This window comes from Scyliorhinus torazame, chromosome 2 (genome assembly GCF_047496885.1).
Source record: "Scyliorhinus torazame isolate Kashiwa2021f chromosome 2, sScyTor2.1, whole genome shotgun sequence".
Taxonomy (NCBI): domain Eukaryota; kingdom Metazoa; phylum Chordata; class Chondrichthyes; order Carcharhiniformes; family Scyliorhinidae; genus Scyliorhinus; species Scyliorhinus torazame.
In genome coordinates this window covers 257,950,371-257,963,066 of record NC_092708.1, presented here as the reverse complement: position 1 = coordinate 257,963,066, position 12,696 = coordinate 257,950,371, and the positions used below count along the sequence as shown (strand labels likewise).

Genomic DNA, 12,696 nt, shown 5'->3' with positions numbered 1-12,696 from the left:
CCACACCATGGCCACCCCCCACAGTCCCCACAGCCCTCGCGGAAGCCCCCCCAACCAGTGGCACGGATACTGGCTGAGTGTGGCAGCGCTGGACACAGTTCGTAGCCACCGCGCCGGGTTCCCGACCTCTGAGACCACACATGTCCCGCGCGGTCAGGAATCGGCCTATCGGGGGCGGAACATCACGGGAGGGCCTGCCGATGACGCGCCAATGTTGTTGCAATGCACACGATGCAATGACATCATTTTGGAGCGGGCGGAGAATGGCTGACCGGCGTCAAACCAGTGCAAGCCCCGATTTGGGCATCAGAGCCCATTCTCCGCCTGATCGCCGATTACCCTCTGTCTCACCTCAACATCCAATGGCATTACCATCGGCGAATGTCCCCACCATCAACTTCCTGGGGGTTACCATTGACCAGAAACTGAACCGGACTAGCCAAATAAATACTGTCGCTACAAAAGCAGGTCAGGGACTAGGAATCCTGCAGCAAGTAACTCGCCTCCTGACTCCCCAAAGCCTGTCTGCCATCTACACAAGTCAAAATTGTGGTGGTATACTCCCCGCTTCTTGGATGAGTGCAGCACCAACAATATTCAAGAAGCTCAATACCACCGAGAACAAAACAGCTTGCTTGATTAACATTTCCTCCACCACCTTCAACATTCGCTCCCTCCACCAACAGCACACAGTGACAGTAATGAATACCAACCGTAAGATGCACTGCAGTAACTTGCCAATGCGCTTTCAACAGTACTTTTCAAACCCCTGACCTCTACTATTTAGAAGGACAAGGGCAGCTGACACATGGGAGCATCGGCACCTGCAAGTTCCCCTCCAACCCACTCAACATTCTTCTCGGAAATGCATCGCTGTTCCTGCACTGTCGCTGGGTCAAAATCCTGGAACTTCCTCCTTAACAGCACTGTGGGTGTACCTACACCACAGGGACTGCAGCGGTTCAACAAGGTAGCTCATCACCCCTTCTCAAGGGCAATTACGGATGGGCAATAAATGCTGGCTTGGCAGCGAAGCCCACTTCCCATGAATGAATAATATGTAATGTATACCCCATATGTGCTCACTTACATGCAGTTACGCGTGGCCAGATCCCTGTGGACGAAGTTCTTGCTGCTCAAGTACTCCATCCCTTTGACAATGTCAATCATAAAGCTCAATAGGGTCTGTACTGGAATGTCCTGAAAGAAAGAGAGATTATCATCAACTGGGGGAAAGAGAGACGCAACATAAACCATCCAACCAGGCTATGGAGGAACAAATATAGCCAAACATCCCAAAGTGTTTCAGACAGGAGTAATTAGAAATTCAGGACCACAGGGCAGCAGGGTGGTGCAGTGGTTGGCATTGCTACCTCACGCCGCCTAGGTCCCAGGTTCGATCCCAGCTCTGGGTCACTGTCCGTGTGGAGTTTGCACATTCTCCCCGTGTTTGCGTGGGTTTCGCCCACACAACCCAATGATGTGCTGGGTAGGTGGATTGGCCACGCTAAATTGTCCCTTCAGGGCCACTTTTCCAAAGCAATTTACAACCCATGATGGACTTTGAGTGTTGTGATGGAGGAAACACAGCAGCCAATTTACACAGCACAGCAAGCTCCCACAAACAGTGGCGATACTGACCAGATAGTCTGTTTTTGCGATGTTGACTGAGGGATAAATATGGCCAGGTCCCCGGGGAGAACTCCCCTGCTCTTCTTCAAAATAATGCATGGGATCATTTATATCCACCCAAGTGAGTGGTGGTTTAACATCTCATCTGAAAGATGGCACCTCCAACTGTGCAGTACACCCTCAGTACTGCACTGGAGTGACTTTTGTGCTCAAGTCCTGGAGGAAAAGCTAAACATGAAGCCAATTAATAAGAGATTGCAACGGGTGACTAAAAGCACGGTTTTAGGGTTTTGATCAGGGTCTTCTTGGAAGAGAGGAATGCACAGAGACCGAGGCAATTCCAGAGAAGGTGCCTAGTTGGCTGAAGTCAGAGTTGCCAATGAAGAGGAAATGGGAGGCCCATTCCTCAAAGAGAGAGATTGGGGGTGAGGGCTACAAGACAGATAAGAAGGAGCGACATCAAGCACAAGGGGTTGAAATAAAAATTCGGAGAACTTATAACTGTGCTGGAAGACCAGGAACAGTGTTGTTCAGTGAAAACAGGAGCAATAGCAAGCGGATGTTGGTGCTGCTTAGGGAAAACGGAAGGAGAGTTTTGGATGAGCTGAAGTTTACCTGAGGTAGAAGTGGAAGGCCAGCCAAAAGAACATTGGAATAATTGAGGCCAGATCTCACAAAGCCATGGACCAGAGTTTCAGCAAGAATGGGCTAAGGCAGGAGTTACAGAGATGAGATGGATACACATGGAGAAGATGAGACAGAAACTAAGTGATCTGCACTAAGGCATATGGAAACATGGGTGAAAGCTGGGTTGGAGACAAAGAGAACAGGAAAAGAAGGAGAACAGATGGTAGGCAAAAAGGAAGCTCACAAGCTCCTTATACTTGTTGCTAGAGCTGAAGATAGATGGACCAGGGCAGAAGGGTTTGAGGAAGTCATGTTGGAGAAAAGAACAGAGTTAACATAGCTCTCAGGGATAATGGGTGGTGCTGCCTCACGGCGCTGAGGACTCGTGTTCAATCCCGGCCCCGGGTCACTGTCCGTGTGGAATTTGCACATTCTACCCCGTTTTGGCATGGGCTTCTCCCCCACAACCCAAAAATGTGCAGGTTAGGTGGATTGGCCATGCTAATTTGCCCCTTAACTGGAAAAAAAATAATTGGGGTACTCTAAATTTATAAATTAAAAAAAGGATAAAGGGTGGGATTCAAAACCTCCCCTGCGATAAGTTTGGAAGTGGGCAGGGTGCCATATCTACCTTCCTGTCTATGTCCCAGATAAGTCTGGAGTGGGAAGGCTCATGGACAGCCATTTTGCCCCAGTGTCATTTGAGGCCCTTAAAACCACTGGTACAGGGGGAAAATCATCTTCACCAGTCACACAAAATGGACCCATAGCCAATCTGTTTTAGCTGATTCCCTCAGCCACGGGCTGCCAATTCACTGATAACTATTATCCCCCACCCCCCCCGCAAAGCCCAATTCTGCCAACAAATTATCTTCACGAGAATTATGTTTGGAAGGTTTACTTTCTTTGAGAAATGAGAGGAGCTTCATGCCATATTCATGACTGTGACACATTGTACAAGGCATGTTTAATTATTGGGTTTTATTTCTATCATTGTTTTCCCATGAGGGTAGTGCCTCTTTAAGGAATCTCAGTTTGATGCCACCTGGAGCACACGACAAGTTGTCCTTGGTGATGTCATCCCACTCAGAACATGGTGCTTTTCAACCAAAATATTTCGAAGTGTCATTTTGGGCGGGTTTGGCGGGGTGTTTGTCCCCGGTTTTTTGGGTGAGACCCACAACGCCATTCACCCACAATTCAGTCATTTGAGCAAGAGAGCTGTGTGTGAGGGATACCATTGGAATATGCAATTACTCTTAAACAAGGGAATTTTGCATTTATCTCTACTTTTTGGATCAATTCTTTCTTTTTTTAATATTTTTTGCTGAATTTCCAGCATTCGTGGAGGGAATTTCCAGCCAGCATTGCTGCTCCTCCAAGCCTGCACCGTAAGTGGCCAATCTTCATGTATGCACCTAGATTGTGGATGGCAGCTCACTATTCCCCTGTGGGAGACATCGCAGCAGGGCCCAGAGCTGCCCTCTCTATATTTCTCCAGCAGAGAGAGAGGTATGAGGACAGGGGTCTCTGGACAGCTCTTTTTCTTCCTGAGGTCATCCAAATGGGGATTGGACCGGAGTCCTGTCACTGCTTAGACTGTAGATTAGCTGCTCTTTAATCCTACATTCTCCCGTGTAGAAATGAATAGGAATAGGAGAGCAGGTCATTGAGTTAGCAGCTGGGGATTGAGGTAGATCACTGACTTACAATTGGCTGGTCTCCAAGCCTGGAGAGTACAAGGTAGGTGCGAAGATCTCCGTGTTTCATGAAAGGCAGCAGAACCATGGGAACTGGAAGCCGGCGATGGGCACGACTCTGGAGACTAACTCCTGGATAGAGCAGGGAAAAAAATAAACAAGTAAACATTGATTTGACATGAAGATGCTATGTTGCGCTATTCTTCAAAGGAGCACCAGTTGAAAAAGCTGATAAAAAAGCATATGGCACCCTGGTTTTGATTAATAGAGTAAGAAGTCTTACAACACCAGGTTAAAGTCCAACAGGTTTGTTTTGAATCATTAGCTTTCGGAGCGCTGCTCCTTCCTCAGGTGAAAGCAGTGCTCCGAAAGCTAGTGACTCGAAACAAACCTGTTGAACTTTAACCTGGTGCTGTAAGACTTCTTACTGTGCTCACCCCAGTCCAACGCCGGCATCTCCACATCTTGATTAATAGAAGCATAGGAGAAGTTATGCTCGCCCTTTATAAATCACTGCTTAGGCCTCAGCTGGAATATTATATCCATCCCCATAGAAAGGATGTCAAGGCCTCGGAGAGGTTGTACAGACAATTTCCTGGAATGGTATCAGGGAATGAGGGAATTCAGTTATGTGGAGAGACTCAAGAAGGTGGGATCATTCTCCTTAGAGCAGAGGCTAAGAAACGTGAATTAAAACTGTTTCCAGTGGCAGAAGAGGCGGTAGCCAGAGGACACAAATTTAAGGGAACCAGGAGAGAGATGAGGCATTTCTTAGAAGTTGTGCCCGTTTGGAATGCACAGCCTGAAAGGGTGCTAGATACAGTTTCAGTGGCAACTTTCAAATAAGGAATTGGGTGAGTACTTGGTACGGGAAAATGTGCAAAGCTATGAGCTAAGAGCAAAGGAAGTGTGGCTTATTGGATAGTTCTTTCAAAGATATAGCACACGCCCAATGGTTTGACTGACTTATGCTGCATCATACTATGGCTGGGGTTTTCCAGTCCTGACATGGTGGCACCCGCTGTGGGAGTTTCAGCAGCCCAGCCAAATGTCCATTGACTTTCGGCAGGAATGGACAATTGGTGGCGGGTGGGGATGGAAAATCCTGCATTTATTTTGTCCGCATAACCAGCCAGGTTCAATGCCATCTAATAGTACCTGCAGGATCTGGGAACAGACACAAGGGAAATTAATTTAAGGTTACTCAATAGGCCCCACAACATGTTTTACATTTGCAACTCACTCTCAGACAAAGCTTAGCAGGCCCCAGAGCCAATGCGATGCTTTTGAATTGTATTTGCTGTTATAACATAGGAAACAAAGCAGCCAATTTGTATACCACAAGCTGTCACCGAGACAGTGACCAGGGCCGGGATTCTCCGCTATCCGGCGGGGCGGGCCGTACCGGGGCCGAGGAGTAGCGTGAACCACTCCGGAATTCTCCGCACCTTCAAGGGCTAGGCTAGCACCGGCGGGGTTGGCGCTGCGCCAACTGGCGCCGAAGGGCCTCCGCCGGACGGCGCGATTTGGTGCATGCGCAGGCCACCCGCAGAGCCAGGTCCCGCCGATAAGGACCTTGCTTGATTTACGCCAGCGGGACTGGCCGAAAACAGGCGGCCACTCAGAGAATCGCCGGGGAGGCCACTGCCAATGGCCCCCGGCCAGCGCGACGCGATTCCCACCCCCGCCGAAAAACCGTCGCCGGAGAATCCGGCAGCCAGCGTTGGGGCGGGACTCGCCCGGCGTTGGGATGCCCGGCGGGGGGGTCGGAGAATCCTGCCCCAGATCTTTTATTTTAGTGATATTGGTTGAAGGATAAAATTGACCCCGACACTAGGCAAATTCCCCTGCTCTTCTTGAAAAGAAATCATGAGATGTGGGTTTTGCTGGCTAGGCCAGCATTCATCGCCCATTCCTAACTGCCCTTCAGACTGGTGGCGAGCTGCCTCATTCAATCGCTGATGTCCATGGTAGGTACACCCATAGTGCTGTTAGGGAGGGAATTCCAGAATTTTGACCCTGTGACAGTCAAGGACAGCGATATATTCCAAGTCTGGATGATGTGTGACTTAAAGAGGAATTTACAAGTTGTAGTGTTGCCATGCATCAGCTGCCTTTGTCCTTCTAGGTGGTAGAGGTCTCGAATTGAAAGGTGCTACCGAAGGACCCTTCGTGAGGTGGTGCAGTGCGTCATGTCGATGGTACATACTGCTGCCACTGTGTGTCGGTGGTGGAGGGGGTGAATGTTGAATGTGGTGGATGGATGTGGTGCTATTCAGTGGGCTGCTTTATCCTGGATAGTGTTGAGTTTGTCTTGAGTGTTGTTGGAACTGCACTCCTCAGGAAGGTGGAGTTTTCATCCACCTGAGAGATTCAACATCTCACCTGAAAGACGGCACCTCCAACAGTGAGCAGCACTGAGAACACAGGGCATGGGCTCATGGGGCATGACACAAGCCAAGAGGCCTACAAACTGAGCCACAGCCATCAACATATTAGCTGCTATTTGGCAATGAGACATTGACCCTTGTCAGGGCAACTGTTACAGCACAGAAAGAGGCCATTCAGTGCTTATCCGAAAATGGTGCTGTCAACTGCCTGCTGTGCCTTCGCTACTTTGCTTACTTTTGGGGACAGAAAAAAAATCTACTTGCTAGGCCCAGATTTTATTTTCAGAAGGATATTCATCAAAATTTCAGAGTAGTAGAAAATAGTCTGAGAGAAACAACACTATTAAAAAAGGTACTGGAAACACTGTAAAAAGCCAACAAGCTAAACGCATCTATTGAGCTCCGTTGCCAAAGAATGTCACGGTGCAGATCCTGCCAAGATTTGACATGACCTCTAGGGTCAAAGGACAAAGCCATGAGATAGGGCACAAGTGCTTCAGCTCACCATGAAATGGGGTTTTCTTGGTTGTCATTGGCTATTTGACTGACAGTCAGTCATACAATTGGGTAACACAGAGCCGGTTTGCTTTCTAACTGGCATGAGAAGGTGGTGCGCCCTGTTGACGAACGTCTCGGGTGATCAATGGCGGGAAATCGTAGAGCAGGGGCTGGTCAGAGACAGGGAGTCATGTTATGCAACCTCCCAGAGTAGGTGCAACCTGGGTTGGCAACCCAATATGCTGGATTTGTGGGTTGAGTAACTGAACACCAGATGGTGCTATTCTCCAACTGGTCTTCTAGGCCAGTCTCCTCTACACACACACACACACACACACACGAGGACCTAGATCTTACATTCGGGGTTTACCAGAGGTTGGCACGGGTGGGAGCGGATGTGAACCCCGCTCCTGCCTGAGATCGCATCGTTAACGGAACACTATTCCTGTGTGAAACAGCTCCGTGAAAGACTGAGTTGGGGAGGACGGGGAGTGGGCGGGAGCTGAGAAATGGGAGGGTGCGAGCTGGAGCCTCCATTGTGCCCCCCTGGAGGGAGAGGGGGGTGGTTGGGGGTGGGGGGGGGTGGGGGGGGGGGCAAACACTGTGGAGTGTCTGAGGGAACTGCAGACCAGTAAAAAAACAAATATCCATGGAAAAACTATACCACGGAATGTCTTCGCAGCACAATCAGTCCCCAGACACACTTGTTCATTTTAATTGAGGGGCGGCAAGGTGATGCAGTGGTTAGCACTGCTGCCTCACAGCACCATGGTTCCAGGTTTGATTCCCGGCTTGGGTCACTGTCTGTGCGGCGTCTGCACGTTCTCCCCGTGTGTGCGTGGGTTTCCTCCGGGTGCTCCGGTTTCCTCCCACAGTCCAAAGATGTGCAGGTTAGGTGGATTGGCCATGATAAATTACCCCATAGTAAAGAAAAATGTTAAATGAGCCCTGACTTTAATCCCACCCTGGATCAAGATTGTAGCGAAAACGTAAAGGTCGCCTGGATAATCGGCCCACCTCCTAACCGTGAAAGCAGCCAGGCCACGTAAAATCACATTCAATGGCTGTTTAATTAATTTAAATTAGCTTCTTGGGTGTCGGTGGGCGAACTTCCGACTAGTGCGCGCACCCACCTACCGAAATATCGTGAGAGAGCGTAGGCCTGATTTTACACATGCCCGCCTGAGTAGTGTAAAATTCTGACCTAGTTCCTGCAACACTCACCAATCACCTTGATGACATTGGGGTGGTTGAATTCTTTCATGCAGGCTGCCTCTCGCAGAAACTCCTCGATATCTCCAGATGCGTTGATTTCAGCTGCAAGGGAGAGAGATAGTGACTTGGGAACAGAGGATAGAAGCAGACAATCCCATCTTGGAACCTGTTCTGTAATTGAACTAGATCTTGGCGCACCTTTTAACTCCATCTACCTGCTTTTGTTCCATCTCAATTAATACCCTTACCAAGCACAAACATATTGTAATAACCCTCACGAGACCCATGGGGACACCCCAATTGATCTTGCCGTGGAACTTGTGGAACATGAGCTCCCCTGCTAGTGGGCGGCCCACCCAGCTCGGGCTCATGAAGCCATTCCGGGCTGGGATCAGTGTGATCGGTAGTCCCGGTTTGGACCTTTGGACTGTAAGCAGCAATGAGTCCTTTGCTTTTGTTCTTGAATCAAATTTCATTTGAACTTACCTTCTCGGTCCTCCTGAGCTTTTATACCTATCAACATCAGTTTTGAAATTTTCCACTGTTTCAACAGCTTTTTTTGAGGGGTGCTGGGGGTGGGGGGGCAGGGGAAGAGTTCTGGATTTCCACTTACCTATCTGTGAGGAAGTGCTCTCTGATACCATCCCAGAACAGCCTATCTATTTTAAGCTTACGTCCTCATCTGGCTTCCCCACATGAGGAACTCACTTCTCACTATCTAACCTAATCATCCTAAACAATCTAATTAAATCACCACGAAATCTCCTACACGGCACTTGAGGGAATACAAACCCAGCCTAAGTGACCTGCTTTCATAATTTGACCCATTTAGCTCCGGTATTGCCTCGTCAAATACAAAGAGGAATGGAAAGAGGAACGGACATCAAGCTGGAACTTCTGGAACTTCTCTAAGCAGCTTGAGCAACTGCCAGCATGGCCCTCAGGTTGCCATGGTTCCCAGCCTTGGTGATGACCATCTCTCAGCCTCATTAGCCACAGTTAGGAGTTGATTATCTTCCAGTCCCATTTATCCGGAATATGCAGTTGCCCTGTGCCCTGAGCCGCATGTGCGCGACCTTCATGGCCTCCCGTGTGGCGGGAAATAATACAATTGAGATTTGGGATGGTCGAAAACAAAGGGTTAAAATTATCTTACACCGATGTCAAATATGAAATGGCTGCAAAAAGAAAAACGAAGTCAGAATGCCACTTCAAATTATGTCTGGGAAAATGGAAGCCTTGTTTTATATCGAGTTTTAAATATCTTAATTAGAATTTATGTCCTCAAAGAATGAGATAAAAAGGACCACAAATGTTTCAAAATGACTGGGATAGTGAAGTATGTGCAAATAATATTTTGGTTAAGAGCACAGCACCTTTCACAACCTCAGGGCATCATAAAGAATCTCGCAGTCAGTGAAGTACTTTTGAAACAATGCCAGGGTTGTAAAATAAGAAACACAGCAGCCAATTTGTGCTCAGCAAGATCCCACAAACAGCAACATGATAATGAGTAGATCATCTATTTTAGTGAAGCTGGCCAAAGAATAAACATTAATCAGTATCATGAGGAGAGCTCTCCCACTGTTCTTCAGAATAATATCGAGAAAGCTCTCATTGAACCCTGCCCCATAGCCCAGTAACCCCACCCAACCTTTTGGACACTAAGGGGCTATTTATCATGGCCAATCCACCTAAACTGCATATCTTTGGACTGTGGGAGGAAGCCAGAACACCCAGAGGAAATTCACGCAGACATGGGGAAAACGTGCAGACTCCACACAGTCACCCGAGGATGGAATTGAACCAGGGTCCTTGGTGTTGTAAGGCAGCAGTGCTAACCACTGTGCCATCATGCTTCCCACGTCCACCGGAGAATGCATTAGCCAGTTTAACGTTTCATCCAAAAGACTGCACCTCTGACAGCACTGCACACCCTCAGTACTGCACTGGAGTGTCAGCCTAGATGTGTTTAAGCCTTGGGGTGAGATCAGGGGCGCAATTCTCCGAAATTGAGACAAAGTGTTCGCGCCGTCGTGAACGCTGTCGCGTTTCATGACGGCGCGAAACGGCGCGGGGACAACCGATTCTGGCCCCCTGCGGGGGCCAGCACGGCGCTGGAGCGGTTCATGCCGCTCCAGCCTTACATCCTGGCACGGACTGGAGGTGGCGCCAACCCGCGCATGCACAGTGGCGAAGCGCCAACCGACACATGCGCGGTACACTCGCGGAACGCTCCAGCCCTGACGCAACATGGCGCGGGTGTTCTGGGGTCGCTCCCTCCAAGGAAGTATACCACGAGCCCTTTCTCCTCATCTCAATCTTAAATGGGAGATAAAGTGTGTGCCGTCATTCTAGGCTCCCCCACAGGGGAAACATCCTCTCAGCATCCATTCTGTCAAAACCCCTCAGGGTCTTATATGCTTCAATAAGACCTTTGCTCACTCATTCTTCTGAGCTCCAATGGGTATCAGCTCAACCTGCTCAACCTTTCCTCGCATGATAAGCCCCTCTGTCCAGGAATCAGTCGAGTGAACCTTCCATGAAGTGTTTCTAGTGCAATTATATCCTTTCTTAAGTAAGGAGTCCGCAACGATACTCCAGGCATGACCTCTTCAAGGCCCAACAACTAATGCAACATTTTCCTACTTCTATCGCACTGCAACTTCAAGGTGGGCAATTTTTCACTTACTTTTTAGCATTTTCACAGCCAACTTTTGGCAGGACCCATCTTCCATCTTTAAATAAGCCTCCTTGACGGAACCAAACTCTCCTGGAAATTAAAAACAAAGCAAATGTTGGTAAATCAGATAAGAATGTAATTGATAATGAGAAATAATGGGGTCCGATGGGATTTCTCCTCGGACTCAGGGCGAGTTTATGACAGTCATCCAGTGATTTGTAACACTTAATATAGACGCAAACTCCAGTAAATAAAGAGTTGCATTTATATAGCAGCTTTCACGATCTTAGACATTCCACAGCACGGAATGTCGCCTTTTGTAATGTCGGGAATGTTGAGGGATAAGCAATGGCCATGACAGTGGAGAAAGTTGCCCTGCTCTTCTTTGAATGCTGATGTGGGATGCTGTACATCTGCCAGTGAGAGCAGACAGTGCCTCACTCCCTCAGGGCTGCACTAGGGCGTCAACTAGATCAGGGTTTTCAAACTGGGGAGAGTGACCCGCGTGTGGGTCACGGGTGGGTGCCGGAACGGTTGCGATGTGATTAATCGCAGTGTTACCAATCGCCGGAAGAAGTGCCCTTCGGCTGCAACCGGCTTTTCAGACTGCCGGCCGCAACCAGTCTTTAAATGCAAACACTGGAGTCTTCCCACCAGAAGTGGCGGCAGAGAGCAGGTCACATGCCCGGCACATACACTGACATCACATGTCCTGTACATCCGTGCTTTGGGCTCAAAATCACAGAAGAGAGATTCCTCCATTTTGTAACTGCCGGAATGCAAGTAACAGGACCGTGTGAAGAGCTGAAGATGGATCATTTTGTAATAAGGAAAACAGGGCCAGAGACAGAAACAGGCTAGGATCGCACAACTGAATCTGCTGGAGAAAGCTGCCCAGGAGAGTCCATGGCAGGACAAAGCAGGTGTATCCCAGGCTCCAGGGCCTGTGGTGAACTTCCCATTACGAAGAAATTAAAATCGGGGACAAAGCAGTATAAAGACGAATTCTGGAGGTATGCCTTTGTTAATTGTGCCAATGCAAATCAGAATGCAAAGTCCATGTGTGTTATATGCAGGGAAGTATTGGCAAATGAGAGTTGGATGCTAACTATATGTTACCTTGCAGACATCTTTTCAATTCTAAATGAACTCAACCTCAAATTACAAGAGAAGGATGGTGATTGCTTTCGGCACTGTGGAGAAATAGATGCTTTCCAAAAGTAATCGAAAATTTGGTAAGTGTGAGTACAAAGCCAAAACTACTACATATTCCCCATGCTGCTATGACACATCCAAGAAAACAGTGTTAGTAAGGGAACAGTCAATAGACTGGCAAGCCTTATTCAGTCACACCGGGCTGCGCTGATCAACAATTTATGTTGTTACTTTCCATAGAAGTTTCAGAAAGAGAAGAGTTCGGTGAAAATCCTTTTGAGTTTGAGACCAGAGATTCAATTATTAACTTACAGCTGACTCCAAATGAAGAGACTGAACTGCTGCACCTCACCTGTGACAGCACATTAAAAACACACCACAAGTCCATGAGGCATTGAGGCATGTGCTGAGTAAAACAAGCATTTTGTTGCCACTGCGCTTCACAACGACCTACATAAGGGGGCTGTTTTAGCATAGGGCTAAATCGCTGGCTTTGAAAGCAGACCAAGGCAGGCCAGCAGCACAGTTCAATTCCCGTACCAGCCTCCCCGAACAGGCGCCGGAATGTGGCGACTCGGGGCTTTTCACCGTCACTTCATTTGAAGCCTACTTGTGACAATAAGCGATTTTCATTTCATGTGCGAGGTTGGAATTTCAGTCCTCCCAAAGAAAAGGTTTGAAAAAGCTGAACTAGATTATGGGCATGAGTGAGCTTTCAACACACAATATTTGGAATCAGAGAGTGGGAATACTGCCACTGAGGCACAGCTGACACAATTGTCCGGTAACGCAGCAT

At 48.4% G+C, this 12,696-nt stretch overlaps 1 protein-coding gene across 2 annotated transcripts in view; it reads right to left on the bottom strand.

Moving 5' to 3' along the window:
* tyro3 (TYRO3 protein tyrosine kinase) overlaps positions 1 to 12,696 on the bottom strand; it is a 535,899-nt gene that overhangs the window by 16,930 nt on the left and 506,273 nt on the right. For both annotated transcript variants that reach the window (XM_072486187.1, XM_072486188.1), the window contains exons 13-16: positions 10,755 to 10,835; positions 8,072 to 8,164; positions 3,970 to 4,091; positions 1,091 to 1,200 (exon numbers count right to left, since the gene is read on the bottom strand). In XM_072486187.1, the coding sequence (XP_072342288.1) occupies positions 1,091 to 1,200; positions 3,970 to 4,091; positions 8,072 to 8,164; positions 10,755 to 10,835 (406 nt within the window). The remainder of the gene's footprint in view (positions 1 to 1,090; positions 1,201 to 3,969; positions 4,092 to 8,071; positions 8,165 to 10,754; positions 10,836 to 12,696) is intronic.